The 19,077-nt window shown below is 37.4% G+C and overlaps 1 protein-coding gene across 31 annotated transcripts in view; it reads right to left on the bottom strand.

The window, feature by feature from the left end:
* The window catches only part of LOC123518130 (polypyrimidine tract-binding protein 1-like), a 256,907-nt gene that overhangs the window by 11,553 nt on the left and 226,277 nt on the right, over positions 1-19,077 (bottom strand). For 12 of the 31 annotated variants that reach the window (XM_045278775.1, XM_045278788.1, XM_045278767.1 and 9 more), the window contains 10 exons: positions 14,655-14,706; positions 13,253-13,311; positions 12,795-12,960; positions 11,051-11,140; positions 8,869-8,934; positions 8,317-8,447; positions 5,981-6,014; positions 4,616-4,708; positions 977-1,149; positions 83-204 (listed from right to left, as the gene is read on the bottom strand). In XM_045278775.1, the coding sequence (XP_045134710.1) occupies positions 83-204; positions 977-1,149; positions 4,616-4,708; positions 5,981-6,014; positions 8,317-8,447; positions 8,869-8,934; positions 11,051-11,140; positions 12,795-12,960; positions 13,253-13,311; positions 14,655-14,706 (986 nt within the window). The remainder of the gene's footprint in view (positions 1-82; positions 205-976; positions 1,150-4,615; positions 4,709-5,980; positions 6,015-8,316; positions 8,448-8,868; positions 8,935-11,050; positions 11,141-12,794; positions 12,961-13,252; positions 13,312-14,654; positions 14,707-19,077) is intronic. The other 19 variants (XM_045278782.1, XM_045278779.1, XM_045278793.1 and 16 more) reach the window with 11 other exon arrangements.

The following is a 19,077-nucleotide window of genomic DNA, read 5'->3' on the forward strand; positions in this document are numbered from 1 at the left end:
TATATATATATATATATATATATATATATATATATATATATATATATATATATATAAAATTACTTCTCGTATATTAACTTACGGGAAGAATTTGAATGCCTTGACAACAGCACCAGCCTGAGTGAAGGCTTCCTTGATCTGTTCTTCATCAACAGTGGGCGGGATGTTGGACAGATGAAGAGTAGCACTTGGGGGGTAAATGTTCTGAAAATATACAGAATATTGAAATTATGGATGTAGAATATGAGTGACAAAGGAGAGAGTAACATTTTGGAATTAAAACAGTTGATGTGTAACTATAAATTGCATGTACATGATGCTACATAAATAACATGAGAGCACTTAAAATGCAATTCCTGGAAGGGGAAACAAAACAACCAAGAAAGACAATCAAAATTTGTTTTCTTGTCTTGGCATTATTTTTCTGACACCAATTAAGTTGTAAGCAGGAGGAAAAGAATACTGAAATGAAGGGTTTGCAAAAGAAAAAGATTAGTCAAGTACATGAGTGCAGTGAATATGGAAGAGAACAAGTAGAATGATTATACAGTGATTCCATGGGAGGAGAGAAGTGTGTCATTGAGGTTCAAAAGACCAGAGCAGAGCAATAAAGTAAGAGATGTGTAAAGTGAGTGGTAGGTAGACAAAAATTGAATCAAGGTACTTTTATCTAAAATTTGGTAACAAAACACTTTAGAGAATGGTTTTGTAACCACATTGTTGGGAAATCAAGTACTTTGCTTCAACTTGTGTTTCCCTACCATCCACTTTACACATTTGTCTTCTGTTATAGAACATGTAGAGTAAGAGATGCAACACTAGCCATAACAATCAAGAAAGGGATTGATGAGACAAGAAGTTTTGAATTCTTCCAATCTAGGAGAGCTGTCTAGGAGAGTTGTCAGAGTATAACCTCCTGTATGTTTAAACCATGTTTAAAAAAAGAAAAAATAACTCAATGCATAAATAAATATACCTGGTAGTTCTTAGAGCCTGGCTTTTTGAAGCGGTGCAGAGGAGAATTGCTGTAATCCTTAGTAAGGCCAGCATCAGGTTGGCCTTCCTTGGGAAGCTGCACCGTCTGGTGCTTGCTCAATGTCACACGGATCTGCTTACCCCATGTCTTCATCTTGTCCAGATGAGAGATTGCTGAAATATTTGTATTATGAAAAACATTTGACCCACTGCAAATGGTATAAGGTAACATGTCATCAGATATCCTAAATTTGTACTTAATTGAAGTGTATAGCATTACTAACTTCATCACTAGTCAATACATCTACTTTTAAAAAAACAATCTGTTCAATTGCTAGATTGACTTTGTTTTAATTTCATTTCTATTCTATCAATCTTTTTTCTAATAAATCAATTCAGGAGAATTTTTTCCTACTGGACATATTGCATTGTTTATACGTTAATGCTGTTTTACCTTTTCAGGCTTCATAAATGCTTATGTTATCTTTGTTTGTTTAGTGCTATATCATTCTTAGCAATCTCTTCACAAAATGCTCAAAACCACTTCAATTTGATGTTAAGAAGTTCTTTGGATGACAAAAAAAAAAATAGTATCTTGGTGTAAGGATGGTTAGCTCTATTGTGATATCTAAGGATAAAAAAAATTAGCTATAGTAAAAGAACAACAATGCTCTCAATATGAACTTTTACATATGATTAATAAAAATATGGATTGGGTACATGAAGCCATACCAAGATGTACCACAGCAATGAGTGCTTTCACGCAGGCCGGGCATTGTAGTTTACCCCACCCACTTACCACACAACCAAGATGGAGAACGTCATTAAGACAATCTCTTCACTGAAACTAAAAAATTTGTTGCTAAAAATAAGTAAGTAAATAAATAAATAAATAAAAAAAAAAAAAAAAAAAAAAAAAAAAAATAATAATAATAATATATATAAAATAAATAAATAAATAATATAAAAATATCTATTAACATGTTCCCTGCGATGCGACCCATCGCATCGCAACAGTGGACAGTGACTAATGACCCACCAGTGGGCCGTACAACAGTTTTCACATACATCACATTTTAATCTTACTATTAATAGAAATTGGATTACATAGTAAAATTTCAATAAAAAGTATGTGTAAAAGGGGATAATAAACACTGATTGATAATCATGAAGCTTATATCGATTTTTGTGTTAATAAAATCATATGAAAAATAGTCTTGTTTCCATATTTTCTTTTTAATAGAGAGAGAGAGAGAGAGAGAGAGAGAGAGAGAGAGAGAGAGAGAGAGAGAGAGAGAGAGAGAGAGAGAGAGAGAGAGAGAGAGAGAGAGAGAGCTTTTCTTTTCTTTCAGAACATAAAACTTATTTCTATAACAATTTATTGAAACAGGAATTACAACTAGACTTATTGACAAGCTTCAATGATTATTTTTTTTTAATATTTACCTGGTATTATTCTGACAATTTGTATGAGCTGCCATTGGTGATCCTTTTGAATTGCATATAGAAATAAACATAAGCAAAGAAACAAAACAAAATAATAAAAAAAAATTGCTTATAAAAATCAACTTTTTTTTTTCTATTACATGTAAGAAAACTATATTATCTTGCATTTTTCCTTTAGAAGAACAAAAAACTTTTCTATAACAAATATTTCAAACTGCAATATCACAACTGGACTTTCCTTGATAATATTCTTTATTGATCTTTTCATAATTTCATAATTTTCCTGATATCTTTATTATCTTGTTTTCTCTTCTATCTCTTCTGTTGAACTGAGTTCACCATAAAATCATGTAGCATTCATTTTCTGAATATGGAAAACAAAGAGACAAAAAAGTATATAAGCAAATTTAGGAAAGGAAAAATATAGTACAGAATATAGACGCACTGATTATTGCAAAATAAAGTATGCCCACCGCTAGGTCCTATTGCAGGGAAGTAAAAAATTTTTCACAGTATGGACACTGGACAAACACTTTGAGGTTGCTTATTTCTTTGGCTGCTCTCCCAAACAACATTATGTTCTTCTCACTTCACTGGCTTGACCAGCACTGACGTAACGACAACTTATTTGTATCGCAGTGCGGGCGAGTTTGCCGAGCTGGCAATCGCAGGGTGCGTACCAACTCCTTCAATACAAAATCGTACACGAGTATGAAAATTGGTTCCTTGTACACACATACAAGCTTGTACACGTGTACAAGATTGGCAATGGGATCTCAATATAAAAATCAAATGCTTGTATTACGGCTTGGGGTTTTGTCTGGCGCCTTGTATAGGTGTGCAGATGCACTGGGGATGCCCCTCCCACTATTCTAGTAGCTAACTAGTATGCTGCTTTAGGCCAGTCACATCATCTAAGCCAGTGTCCTGGCACGACAGAAATCTTTCTCGGTTTGATTTATACACTCATTCTGAGTGGATCTACACTGCCAGTGTGGACTCCATAGTAGCCATATTAGTTTCTAGTGTGAGAGATTTTTTTTTTTTTTTATCAATCAATTAATTTTTTACCATTATGGGTGACACTGAACATTCTGACTCCAACTTTGAGTACCTTCCTGGCAATGATGCAAGTGATGATAGTGAGTGTCAATATGAGTGAAAAAAATTTTGGAGAAAATTAAGCCCGTGGTGGACCATGAGTGGCTCCTCCTGTCTCATCCGTTCAGTGATGCGCGGCTAGAACCAGTCCCAGTTCAGTGTCAGTGCTGATGACCTGGATCCTGCCAACCTGTCTGCCATGTCTGTGCCTTCTTTAATGTGCCCACATGAAGCCTTCACGTGTACATTTGAAAGTCAAGTGGTAGATAGCCTATGTAAATGGATGAAGAAGGAGGCACAAGTGTAATTTCCACGAGAGAGAGAGAGAGAGAGAGAGAGAGAGAGAGAGAGAGAGAGAGAGAGAGAGAGAGAGAGAGAGAGAGAGAGAGAGAGAGAGAGAGAGAGAGAGAGAGAGAGAGAGAGAGAGAAATATGGTGATTTGCTAACCCCCTCCTCCCCTGCAATACAAGCCCTCTCGCAGACACCCCTCAAACACTACACATCCACCCACCCTACTTGCTTTTTCACGCACTTTACTGTACATTTTAATATGTATTTTTACTCAACATATATTAGACACATCAATAAAGGTTATGTTAGGATAAATTACCTTGCATATTATTTTCCTCCTCATGTAAAACTTATTCAATTTTACACAATTTAACCTAACCTAACCCAAGCTATCCAAACCAAACTAAACATAACATAACAACCTTCACTGAAGTGTCTAGTGTTAAGCAAAAAATAACTAACTAAATAAATAAAGAAAGAAAGAAAGAAGGAAATAAATAAAAATAAATAAAAAAATAAATAAAAAATTAAATAATAATAAAAAAAAAAAAAAATAAAATAAATAAATAAATAAATAATATAAAGAAGAAAGTAACAGTTCAGGGGGGGTCTGCAGAAGGGCTTGTATTGTGGGGTGGCGGCGGACTACGGAAACCGGGCTTGCGGTGAAAATAAAATAAAACCAAACACAAAAATCTAAGAAACATGATATTGCTAACATCAATCATAATGCTTTAATGTCTAAATCCTAACATGATGTATAAAATGTTAATCTCAAGGAAAAATAATATACAGCACTAACCCAGCTGTGTCTGGTGGGGCTCAGACATCTGCACTAAGGCATTATCCTTCTTGTTGAAGAGAATCTTGACCCTCTGAACATCTCCATACACCCCTGCAAAGTACATCATCAGAATAGAGGTTACTCACAAGCATGATGCAATAAGTACCATCCACAGCTCAGCTATAAAAGAAAATCAGGCTGCCTGTATCAGGTACAAAATATAAAAAGTACCACAACCTTCATACTCAACTATCAATCTGGAAGAAAAGACGGACTTATCAATTGTACACAAGAATTTATAATAATTTTCTTGCAACTCATTATTTCAAAACATTCTTACAACTCCTCTTATGCAGCTTTTCTGTAACAATTATCAAGAATACGTCTTCTACAAACTATCACTTGGTGGGAAAAATTAACTGCAAACCAAACCCTTCAGAGTAGGCCATCCCATGGAGCAGTCAAGGCAGTATAACACATATGCTACTATGTACACTAAGTTCTGGTTATTAGAAAAGCAATAATTTTCCACATCTTGATTTGGGAATGAAGAGAAGAAAATGAAAAATATCAAGCCTATAAAATACACAAATGCTACTGAAGATTGAATTAGTGACAGAACATATCACTTGTAAGGTCTCAAGGAGGGATACATATTTACAGTTTTCATGAAGTCCATGCATTAAGAGGATATTGGAAATTTTAACATGGAATGAATAAAAAATGTGATAATATATATATATATATATATATATATATATATATATATATATATATATATATATATATATATATATATATATATATATATATATATATATATATATATATATATATATATATATATATATATATATATATATATATATATATATATATATATATATATATATATATATATATATATATATATATATATATATATATATATATATATATATATATATATATATATATATATATATATATATATATATATATATATATATATATATATATATATATATATATATATATATATATATATATATATATATATATATATATATATATATATATATATATATATATATATATATATATATATATATATATATATATATATATATATATATATATATATATATATATATATATATATATATATATATATACACACACATGTATATATAATAGAAGTGACAATCAGTGAACTTTGAAAACTCAGCTTCTGAAGAAATTATTTATTTGGATGCAATTCAACTGTGGATTTTGTCAAAGTTTGGCATAATTTATATTTGAAGGATTATGATAATTAAAACTGAAACTATACTATATGCTATAAAAAAGTAACAAGTGTACAACACACAAGGGTGCTGCACGTGCAATGACTGAGTGACGTACCGAAGAGGGTAAAGAGAGCGTCAGGCGTGACCATCTACAGTAGAGGAGAGTCGCGAAGGAGAGGCCAGTCCAGCAAGAAAGATGGAGTCCAGGGGGCACCACAGCAAGAGAACATAAAACACATCACGTTAGACACGACCCTCAGGTTCTGGCCATTGGTTGTGGGCTAATGTAAGGGAGTAGAGGGGAGCAATATTCCTGCTGGCCTGATGCTGCCACTAACACCACCTGTCAACATCTGCCAGTACTTTTACTTCTACGAGTATGTGTACACCCCATGAAGCTTTCTCTTCTTTTCAAGTTACTACTATCTAGTAGACACTACTGGTTTAGGGAATAAACGACTCCCAAACAACTCCAGGGATGCTTAATTTCAGTTTAGGGGTACTTGGGCAGTGTGAGCAGTGGGAATGTGTCTGGGTCACTGCTGAAGTGCAAGAGAAAGGTAGTGGTGTGTGTGTAGAGGAGTATCAGACCAGCAGGAACCACTCTCTGGCACAAGATTTATACCCAATCACATCTGGGATTTACATTATGAAAAAGAGGCTGTACAGTTAAATACATTAACCTAGAATAAAGTGAAAGTTTAACATTTATGTCTTGATTTATTGGTGCATGTCTTGATCCAGAGAATGTTGGTTGGAAAAAAAAATTAAAAACAAAATAAAATGAAGATGAATAAAAACAATAATCCTGGGTAATGCATAAAATCAGGAATTTTCTCAGGCAAATATTTTGTGAAGACTTTCATTCTTCATGTGCTTTGTTTTAAAAATCATATGGGTTCTAGCCATGTTGTTATACATAAACCAGGATTTGATAATCAAATGTAAGTTAAATGTAGCTGAAATGTATTAAGTAAGCTGGGAAGTAGTTTACAAAAGGTTTAATTTGTGAAGATAGTGTGTCCTACATAAACATAAAAATGCTGGGTGAAAATGCTTAATAATTCACTTTTGGCATAGAAAATAGATGCCATTTTGTACAAAAAAGCAGGTATAGTAATATAGATCTTGGACTGGCTAGAAACGCAAGGCTATGATGAGTGGCGAGTGGCTCAGCAGACATGGTCTTTCACAAGGTTTAAGAGGTGATTACTGATCAGACCCATGCTTGAATCACTCTGAAGTATGCTAGCATTTGAATTAACAAGATTAATAAGAGCTGCACATGCTGTATGAATTTTCTCTTGAGTAAATTGGGTTTAAGGTTCAAACTAGAAAAGGGTTTCTGTGCAGCACTTGCAGATTTCATATAGTGTCCAAGCAGAGGTCATGCAGCTGTCAGAAGTATTGAGGAGGACGGGATAAGAGGAAGGTGTATAGTCGTTTCTCGAACAATGGTGGTTATTTAAGTTTTCTAAATGGGGAAAAAAAAATCTCAAAATTCCAGGAAATGATTGGTACACAACACTAGTCAAGCCTTTGACTCGACACTATCTGACAAACAAAGATTCGGAGAATTTTATGCTAGGGAGTTCTGATTAACAATTTTTTTTTTTCAAATCGATGCGAATATCCAGAAATATGGACATGCTATGAAATATAGATATTAAAATGCATGACTATAAGTTTCAGAGACTAAATAATAAAGGGTCATTCATGTCAAACCACTTTGATAATCATACACTACACGCAAGACTGCGAGACACTGTTTGGATATTTTTTTTTTCTCTTTCTTTTAAGAATATTGATGTGTAGGTTCTTGGTAGCAATGTACAAGATTTTGGAAGAACAAAATAATGCAAGTGTACCAATATTTCTACTGGCACTGCAGGATGATAGAATAACTTTCAAAAATGAATATTACATTTTTGGCATATCTGTAAGAAAGGCAAATCTCAAGGTCAAAACTATTGGACTGCCTTGCACATACAAAATGGTGCAACTATGTTTTAAATGTAAGCATATAGGTATAAATGTATTTATTGTGCATGTATGCTAAAAATTTATGCACATAACTAGAAACATTTATAGGTATGTGAAAATTAGATGCTTTCAATACCCACTAAAACATATCCATGAAAATGACTGAAAATAAGTTGTGTTATTAGAAGTATACAAAAGAAAGAGTAATCAGCATGGCTAACATAAGCAAAGCAAAAATAAATACATAAAAAAAAAAAAAAAATAATAATAATAATAATAATAAATAAATAAATAAAATAAATAAAAAATAAAAAATAAATAAAAATAAAATAAATAACTAAAAATAATAAAAATTAAAAGAAAAGAAATAAAATAAATAAATAAATAAATAAAATAAAAAGAAATAATAAATAAGTAAGCAAAATAAAAAACAAACAAAAATTCTTGAATGGAAACACAGGCACTGACCTCCTCATTCAGGTTGGACACCAGCAGGACACAGTTGGGGGAGGGCTGGCCAGGCAGACGGATTCCTGCAGCACCAAGGGCAGCGGCTGTCGGGGTGACTCCTGCCAAGGGCATACCTGTGAAGGGCATGCCTGCAATGTATCAAGACCATGTTAAATGCACCTCTAAGAATGGTGACCCTGGATTTTATTTTACATACACTTCAGTTAAGTTCATCAATGTTCTTGCAACTTCTTAGTATCTTTTTGTGTAATTTTTAATGCATAACAATTACATCAATGTTAAATTCCATTGATTCAGTGCAAATGTTTAATTTTTCTCTTTTGCAAAGATACTTTAATGAATTCAACATTAATTTCCTCTATATTAGATGGTGCACAGAACTAAGGATAAACTAAGGATGCAAAAACCAGGATCACTCATCCTTGAGGTGATTACAATTCTTTGCACACGATTAAAATACATAAAATATAGGGTGGGGAGGGCAGAGATCCCGGTTTTTCACCCTAATTGTCAAAGCCTAGCAGGTGCGTGCTGTCACATTTAACCTACCTGTTGGTGTAGCATTCTCGCCAGTACGGTTCGGTAAGTTCAGATTAGGAGCTGAAATAGAAGAAACTGAAACAGAGATAGTACACAGTGAGAGCCCAAGTCAGGTCAGGTCAGTTTAGGACATGCTAAACATGGAAACAGCTGGCTATCACGTTGGTGGCTATGATGATGACGAGGGCTCAGCATCGGAAACAGTATGGTAGTAGTATAGGTAAGAAAAATAAACATGTAATGGAGGGAGGGATGTATGTGTGTGTGTGTGTGTGTGTGTGTGTGTGTGTGTGTGTGTGTGTGTGTGTGTGTGTGTGTGTGTGTGTGTGTGTGTGTGTGTGTGTGTGTGTGTGTGTGCGTGTGTGTGTGTGTGTGTGTGTGTGTGTGTGTGTGTGTGTGTGTGTGTGTGTGTGTGTGTGTGTGTGTGTGTGTGTGTGTGTGTGTGTGTGTGTGTGTGTGTGTGTGTGCGGGCGCGCGCGTCTGTGTGTTGTGGTAGCGGCAAGAAGCCATTAGTGTTGGCAGTGAAAAAAGCAACATGATACTGCAATTTGGAATGACCCCCACACAGGTCTTTGGAATGAATGAGCTAATGATGACCACAAGTGGCCAGGGAGAGTTGAGGGTCTAGTTGCCTAGACTGAGCAAAAAGCTGGGAGGAGAGGGAGCCAGGGGAGAGGGGAGGGTCCATGAATGCTTATGTACATGAAAACTTTATATATATAAATATATATATATAATAAAAAAAATAAAAAATAAAAAAAACAAAAAGAAAAAAGAAAACTTAGAGAACTGGGATAAAAGGTTTAATATGAGAGTAGGATAAGAAAGGAAACCCTTAAACAAGACCAGAAGAGGACAAAGTAGTAATTAGAATAAATAAATAGCTGGAAAACTGAGAATGAGAGAGAAATACCCTTCCATAAGACCCCAATATTGTTTGATTATTATAATGGTATATGATAGTCTCCTGAAAGTCAGGGATACAAGACACATACACCACTAAATAAAACAAAGAATATTGAATCATACATGAAAAAATCGTCCATTAAAGATTCCACGGCACATCAATATCAGTTCCTCCTGTTAAAGTTATTAAAACAAATTAATGAAATTAAAATTATGCTTATAAATAATAGTTGAGCATTGTTACCCAAATAAACCTGATATTCTAAAGGCTGGCAGTCAGCACCATACATTATAATGTAAATCATTAATTCTCAAGTAACATAGAGCATTGAACTAATGAGTACTGGACAAAGCTTGAAACCTACACACAAAATATCAGATTTTGTGAACCTGAGCTTGAATAAACTTCTGAAGAAGTATCGAGATGCACAGCTGATACTGGCTCTACAAACTGCATCTGCACCTGTTAGCCCCAGTAAAACAGTATATACAGTGAAGATAAGACTGCAATGTACATCTATGAAATAATTGGGACTAACTTTTGCAGGGCATTATATTACATAATTATCACATTATGCACACCTCAACAGGCAGTGAGGTTTAATTTCTACATCAATACTCTCATGAATCTGAAAAAGGATATGATAATTACACAAGCCAGTCTCAATGCATCTACCAGTACATAACTGTCATCATGGATTTACACACAGCCATCATCTGCCAAAGCAAGACCAAATACTTCAAACATACTACCCTTACCCAATATTTGATACTATAAACATAAGAAAAAAAAAATAATTAAATAAAAAAAAAATAAATAAATAAAGCTTTATGGTTCCGTAATTCAGGACTAGCATTCAGCTGCATGGAATGTTTTATTTAGCATGTTTGTTCTTGGCCTTGCTGCATGTGTTTATTAGTAACAACAAAGCAAATGGTACCACCCACCATCCACCACAGTACCGTCCTTACTCCTCTCTACCTCAACCTGCTGCTTCACCCATCTAAGACTCATCTAAGTTCTAATACTAATTGCTTAGGGTTGATTAATGAAAATGAAAATATTTAAAATAGAATCAAAATAAAAAATTAATAAATCAACTATAAAAAGAAAATGTATTTGGTTCTTAGTTCACATCTGTACTCCACTCATGAAATCCCCTAATAGTTGAGCCGGTGTTTTAGAATACTTTTCTAGCTTGGGCAACAACAGGCAGCAAGCTGGGAGAGGAGCATTGATGGGGATGGTGGTCATGGCAGCAGTGTTAATCGTGCAGTTCCGTACCTCCCGCAGGTGAGGCCCCATAGGCAGCGGTTAGCGGCGACGAGAGTCCATGCATTGCAGCAAACGGGGAGGCTAGCACACCAGGGGGACCTACAATATTGATAGCACACCCTGAGGCTGGGTTCACGAGCCCCCCACCACACACACCCTCTGGCCAGGGAAAGCTGTCTCGACTTACTCACAGGTGATGGACCCATGATAAAATGAGTATTGAAAAGGAATGATCTAAATATGAGCAAACCAAAACATACACAAGTATATAGATACATAACATTCAAGTAAAAACATGGGTTATGGTTAACATTATTACAAGAATGTTACATAACTGCTCATATTTAAGGCATTCAACTTCCAATAATCATTTCCAATGCTAGTACACAGCACTGGCATGAGGAAAGGGAGGGATCAAGGAGAGAAGGACAGGGACAGGAATTTGAGTTACAAGTGGAGACAGCTCCTCCCCATCAAGACCCTTAGCTAACACAACGACAGTGCACAACTAGTATCAACATGCCCACATACACCCACAAAGACTAGTATTAAGAAAATATATAAACAATAAAAAAAATAGTAAATAAATAAATAAATACTAGCTCCCTTTGTGATAACTACTGGCTGAATATTCTACAATTGGATTAGTGCAAGTAAAAGCTTCTGAATCTGACTGCTTTGGTGGAGCCCAAAAGCTACAGCATGTAATTAGAAAAGCATAGCTTACATTACAACCCCACGGAAGTTGTGGGACTAGTATGAGGGCGTGTGTGCCAGTGTGTGTTAGACAATGGTGGTCACGTGCACTCGGGCCATGTGTGGCAGAGGTGCTGCTACGTACGCACATCAGGGTTCTTCTTCACTCACCACAAAACTTAATAAAAACCAGCACACAATGGAAAGGAAACTACAATATTTTACTACATGAAATTTCCAAAATTGTCCCCTAAATTGACAGTGCTAATTTGGGAAGTTACTGTGGTTTTTGTTCAGTTTTGAGGAGGATGAAGGCAACCAATGGGTCATCCTTCAAATGGCATTTTCTCTCTCATCTTTCCAGGGATGAATTTCAAGGGATTACAAAGGGACTGTTTTGGAAAAGGTTTGGGGATAAAAGAACAAAAAAATCATAATGCTGATTCAACCCCAGGCATTGCAAAAAACAAACATAAAAATCAGTATCAAAAAGTTGAGGCATACAAAAATCTGTTTTACAAATTTGTCCTGATCAGTCTTGTTTGGTTTGTTTTGTCAGTTTTGTAAGTTATTAAATGTGGAACCAAATAAATCTGGTAATAAAAAAAATCAACAACAAAACGCAACAGGAAACGTCCCAGCGGACAGAGGAATGGAGTGAAAAGTTTGTAAGCAGTCTGGAGAAGAGAAGAGGGGGACAGGCTGCTGAAGTTGGGGAAAGAGGAGTCCAGAAGAGAGCAGACGAGGTTCCACTACAACCTTGCACCACAACCACGCTCAAGCAACAAACCCAAAAATACTAATTGTCTACCCTGAAAACTGTCTTGACAAATATCAGACGAACACTCTACCAATGGAGCATGACAACTTTACATCTTCAAAATGACTTTGTCGCCGGCTCTATGTTACTAATACACGAGTGTGCTTGTGGGCTAGGATTGACAGTGGGTTGATGGGCCACTTTGCATGCAGGGTGGCCCACGTGGGAGGCAGCCCACATTGCGTGCAGGGAGTGGCCCGCTGGTCGACCACACTGTTGTGCAGGCGTACCACTTACCACCAATGGCCAAGGCAGAATCCAAGGCTGGGTCACCAGTTGGAAGGCTGGGGTTGGTGTAGTCCCGGGACTTATCATTGTTGTACTTCACATTAAGGTTGCTCAGTTTGCTGTACTCAATGCGCAGTGTGCAGCATGCATTATAGATGTTCTGCCCATCCAAAGTCTGAGACAAAGAAATTATTTACAATATGAGAGAGAGAGAGAGAGAGAGAGAGAGAGAGAGAGAGAGAGAGAGAGAGAGAGAGAGAGAGAGAGAGAGAGAGAGAGAGAGAGAGAGAGAGAGAGAGAGAGAGAGACTAACCTCATCACAGCAGAATTCCTTTCAATGACAATAACAGAAAGATACTCAAATTAAACAATATGAATTTTCCCTTCTATAAGATGACCATAAATTCAGCTCCCTAATTTCATCATAAAATCCTAACTTTCAGGACAGCACATTTGCCAGTACTCACCATTTTGGCAGCCTGAGCAGTAACCACATCTGGGTACTGAATCAGAGCTTGGAATGTATCTGAAAAGAAGGAAGTACAAAAATAATCATATATCCAAGAAAACTATGAAAGCTGGAACACCAAGATATAACCATCAAATCAACAAAACATGATAGTCTTGCAAAGATGGTGACCACTTCCATTATCTCATCAAACATTAACATGAAAAGATGTGCTACAATAACCATGAGGAGGGTGAATAGTCTAGTGTGATGGCAGTGAATGGTAGGATGAGGAAGCCTAGCAGGTAGGAGCCTGATAAACACTCCCAAAATAGCATGGGTATAAACAAGCCTGCCATCTGGTACACCATCACCCAACCTAAGGTCCAACAACTTATAGCTCATTATAAATATATTCATATGAATGATTCTTCCCCCTCTCCCTGATAAATTGTTTACATACCAAACAGGAAATACAATTGGTTATTTATAAAAAAAAAAAAAAAAAAGTATTCAAAGGCTTTCAGATAATATACAGAAAATAACTAATGCTAAGGCTAATCAGCAAATTGGTAGTGTCATTCCTTAAAGACTGTTTCATGAACACCAGAGACGATGCACATGACCCACGAGGCGCAAAGCTTGAAATTGCCTCCGGTGTATTTTCAATTTTCACACCGGATGCAAAACTTTTGGGGTAGATGCCACCCTGACTGCCTGCACCAATACCAAAACCACCAGACAGGTCATTTTTCTGGCCATAGCATTGGTCATGCCCCTTGGAACTCCCGCTATTATGTTTTCTTCTCCAGCGGCATACCTCTTTTTTGACTGCACTGACCTGACATCTCAACTCTCTCTCACTCAATCACTGTCCTTCCCTGTGAACTGATGGATGTCTTGTAGTTGGTGTCTTGCTTTTTAATATCATGTTCATTGAATGATAGAACTTCAGAGAATTGAGCTGGAGTCAGTCTGAAATATTATCCAAATATCCCTCATCCATTTCTAGCTCATATATGATGATGATATTCACCACATTCCAGTCGTTTCACATTTGCTTGATGTACATAATTCCTTTTCCTCTTATTATTCAAGACCAAAGATAATATTAATAACTCCTCTTCCTCCACGTCAAAAACCTAGCATCGCACCCGGTGTGAACAGACCCATAGCAACCAAAGTCAGCCCGACTCTAGTGCATTGTCTCTGGTGTTAACCTGCCTTCAAGAAATGAAAGAAAAAATGAGGCAGTACAATGTTAGAGAGAGAGAGAGAGAGAGAGAGAGAGAGAGAGAGAGAGAGAGAGAGAGAGAGAGAGAGAGAGAGAGAGAGAGAGAGAGAGAGAGAGAGAGAGAGAGAGAGAGAGAGAGAGAAATTTCTAGAACTGAAAATTAACAATTTAAGAAATTGGTACTTACTGTTCTTTGTGAAGGTCACAATTTTCAGCACTTTCCCAACACGTGAGAATATCTGCAAAGAAAGAGGAAACACTTTTAATGATGTATTAAGACTGAACTGTTCTTATTTCAACAACAGGACATCTATCTATCCTGTGTGCACTAAAGTGGCAATATCAGATCATGATTATTGAAAAAAAAAAAAAAAAAAAAAAAAAAAAAAAAGCTTCCTCACATCTACAGTATACTATACATACTTCATTCACACACTATAATGTGGTTACTATGAAATCTCCTTGCCAAATATAAAACAAAAGCAATACAGTAAACCCTAATTATAATGGATCTTGATATACTGGATATCGCATATAACGGACAAAAAATCTGACCGGACAAACCCTCGCTATGACGGATTTTCATCTGTTATAGTGAGTGTGTTGTCCCATAACATGTTGTTGCAGGAACTCCACGTGGTGCGCCGTGGAAGCAGGGCAGCGCCGGGTATAAATACTGGACAAACCAGGATATAACAGATTTGTCCGGTATTTCCCTCGGATATAGCGGATCTTCGGATATAATGACAGACCCTTGTCATCACATTGTCCTCTATATCGAGGGTTTACTGCATTTGCATTTAATTTATAATATTACTACCGATTTAATTTCTTTAGAATCAATTTGAATAAAAATGGATATACCATGACTCTTAGCTACCTGGATGTCAGCTTAACTACGTTGGGAGCAACCTGGCCAGGCAAAGGAGATACTTTTTTTTTATGGTAAGTCACTGAAACACTACTTTCTCCTTACTGCAAAATTATGTTAAAAATTCTGTATACCCTTGCAAAGAGTATGGGTGTGGCTGAGTTAGGCTGAATGCAATCATGTTTATTACATTCCATTAACTCCCAGCAAATAGTTGTGACACTAGGATTAGTTTGATTGAATTAACAATATGTTAAATTGCATTTCCTCCCTGTCAGGGACTATAAAGTGTCTGATTTGAGCCAATCAAGTTGAATGCAAAAGATAAATTCCAGTAATTTGGATTGGGTGACAGTTTGGGTGGGAGAGACTACTGGGATGAGTTAAGTAATGTGTTGGATAAATCTCCTCTCCTCCCCAGAAGTTTGGCATCACAAGTTAAAATTGCATTCTGGTTAGCTTTACTTCATACCTTTGAACATTATTGTCTCTTAATCCTTGGAAGATGAAACTTATGTGTGCCATCAAAAATGCTGATGCTAGAGGGAATCCTGCAGCTTATATCATAAATTTTTTCTCTCATTGTACTGTCCAAGAGAGAGAGAGAGAGAGAGAGAGAGAGAGAGAGAGAGAGAGAGAGAGAGAGAGAGAGAGAGAGAGAGAGAGAGAGAGAGAGAGAGAGAAAGACGTTATCTGAAGCATTGATAGGAAACTTGGGGGACCAGTGTGGAGGTGGGGATGGGGATGGGGGTTGCAGCGGCGGTGGCGTTGTCACCATATCGCGCCTGTCGTGTCACAGTCAGTTTGTCAGCCACATCACGTGCCATCCATCCCCTTCCTACACACCACAATATATTTAATTACACTTAAATTAAGGGAGCGACTGACAGCATCGTTCTCTATGTTGGGTGATTATTAACTGGCGGTCGTGTAAAAAAAAAACTTTCAAAGGCGTCGCTATCTCCGCGCATTGGCCTGTCTCCCGAGCCCTGTGCAGAGGCTGTTATTGTGTCGGCCGCGCCCCTTCCGCCAATATTACCGTTTCAGTTGTCATACCTTTTGAGTTCCAGGCAGTTATTAGTGCGCTGAATTCCCAATAGTCATGTCTCGGTATTGAGTGCGAGAGATAGATGGGACTAAACTTACTGCAGTTTCTTTAGAATATTAACTGATGACATCCATGTAACAAACAAAGCATGATCTCACCAGCTGTTAATTATAATTAATACAGGAGAGAGGGTAAAGGGTGGGGAGTTTCCCAGAAAAACGAGTTTGGGAGTGGCAAATGGGGCGGAAAAATTACCATGAAATATATCAACGGCCACTGATGAAGTACTGTAGCTGTCATTCACATCAATTTGCTTCCCTGGCACGAAGGGGATACACATACAAACACAAACACACGAACGAGAGAGAGAGAGAGAGAGAGAGAGAGAGAGAGAGAGAGAGAGAGAGAGAGAGAGAGAGAGAGAGAGAGAGAGAGAGAGAGAGAGAGCTATCCCCCTCTGCTGTTGCACTCAACTCTGCCCACCTCGCACCTACCGTGACAATAAAAACTTGCCTGATTAATGTGAAGCCTCGGGGAAACTGGTAAATATCTTCTTCAAAAGTTTTGCTTCGAGCTCCTACCTCAATTTATCTAGCTAATTGATTCGGGGCATGAGCGCCTCCCCACTCTACGTCCGATGCACTGACACTCCTATTTCCTCGTCTATGAATGGTCATTGTTTTAGGAGACATGATTGACTAAAACTTGATAAAGACAAAATAATACAAATTCAACTCTGGAAACTTTGAACAATCTCGGCAGTGAGAAACAAGACATGCGGCCGCGCGGCACAAACTTAAGAACACAATACATCCACAATGAGATGCGGAAATCCGATATTCACCCAAGCAGGTCAGTCACTCTTACCCTCACGAGAGCACGTGACTGTCTCAAAACTTTCCATACATATTGAAGCAAGTCTTTGCATGACAGCAGGTGTGAGAGCCAGTCCATCTATGATCATCTTACAGGTAGTACGTATTGAATGCCAAATGTACAAAATACTAAGTCGGTGTGCTTCTACCACGGAAAAGCGCGATTTCCTTTTGCTTACATAACTGAGAAAATATTTCATTGAGTAACGAGTTTCTATAGAGAAATTGGGATAAGACAAAACCTACGTCTCTAGGTAGTTATGACGAAGACCCACGAGTCTGGTGTTGAAGTAATAAATAATAAAAACTTGTATCCTCTCCCTTATCCCCAAGTTAAGAACATTATGAACCACGATGAGACAGAGGTGCCATAGCTCCGATTGGAATCGGAGAAGGGGATATTGTTAACAGGCGGGGAACGGCTGCTGGGCGTGGTGGCGGCGAACGCGGGTAGCAGCGTCGATATAAACACCAAAAACCATTATCGGAATCGGATGTGAGGGAGTGTCCGGAGTAGTGATTCCCATGACAAGTCGCCCATCACCTAAACCTTCCTGCTGGGGAGCGTGTGCCAGCCCGTCTCCTTCACTACCTGGGAGACTAAACAGTCAAGCACTTTCAACACTGAGTGGCTGAGGGGAGGTAAGTATCCTACAATAGCCACCCAGGAAAGAAGCTTCTTAAGGGACAAAACGTCAAGACTTGTCGGATATTGGTTTGGAAATGTGACCAAGATTGCGGTGGCGGAACGGCGTGGAGGTGGCAGATTCAATAACAGGCGAATGCCGAGAACGCAGCCCTCCCAATCTTCTGAGCAGACATCACTTGGAAAATGACCTCCTCTTCCTCTTCCCATCTTTTCTCCATATGGCCGTGTAACCGCGAAAAACGATACTCTGGGAACGACAGTAGTAAAAAAAGTCACACTAGCAGCATCCAGAAAGAATTGCGCTACCATGGGATGGAAGCCGCTCGTCAATCAGGCAAGCTGTGCCATGCCACCACCCTTCAGCCTCACCGTGACTCACTGCAGTACCTTAACTTACACTGAAAGAATGATTTTTTTTCCTCTGAACTTGTATTGAAAGAATGTTCTCTCTCTCTCTCTCTCTCTCTCTCCAAGTGCGGCATTTCTTGTTTAAATATGACATTTTCACTACGTTGAACTTAACATTGAGATCATACATTGTGCCTATTACATGTATGGTTGAGTAAATAGTTTTGGCTTTGCGGCACCAGACTACAAGTTCTTCCTTGTTTAACTAAATAAACTAACATCTCCCTCGCAAATGATGGAGATCGTAAACTTGTATCTCTAAAAACGAATTCTTACCGATGTGCTGTTCCTTGCCTCTCGTAAGTATCCCGTCTTAACACCAAGATTAAAATAAAAAGTTCTCCATGACAATCGTCGTTTCATGGTCACTCAATAACTAAGCTACAGATTCTTTACTTAACCGACAACAATCAAACGATAAGTATTCAATGCGGTATCAAAGAGCGGAATATAGGTAGTGATGGGAAGCACACAACGCCTACAGGACTACTAGAGATGAGTTAACAGCCACAACAGACACACGTGGCATCCTTTTCACTCTTCAATGAAAAGTGCTCATTCTTTCCTGTCCGATATTGTAGTTATTTTCAGGTTTGTTGCAGGCTCATGTGCCCAACTGTCGGTCCTACAATAGCATGGGTCTAGCTACACACTAGTTCCCGAGGCCTCAGGTGGGCAGCCCGCAACAAAACCAAAACAAAACACAAACAAACAAACAAACAAACAAACAAACAAACAAACAAACAAACACACACACAC

This window comes from Portunus trituberculatus, chromosome 43 (assembly GCF_017591435.1).
Source record: "Portunus trituberculatus isolate SZX2019 chromosome 43, ASM1759143v1, whole genome shotgun sequence".
Taxonomy (NCBI): domain Eukaryota; kingdom Metazoa; phylum Arthropoda; class Malacostraca; order Decapoda; family Portunidae; genus Portunus; species Portunus trituberculatus.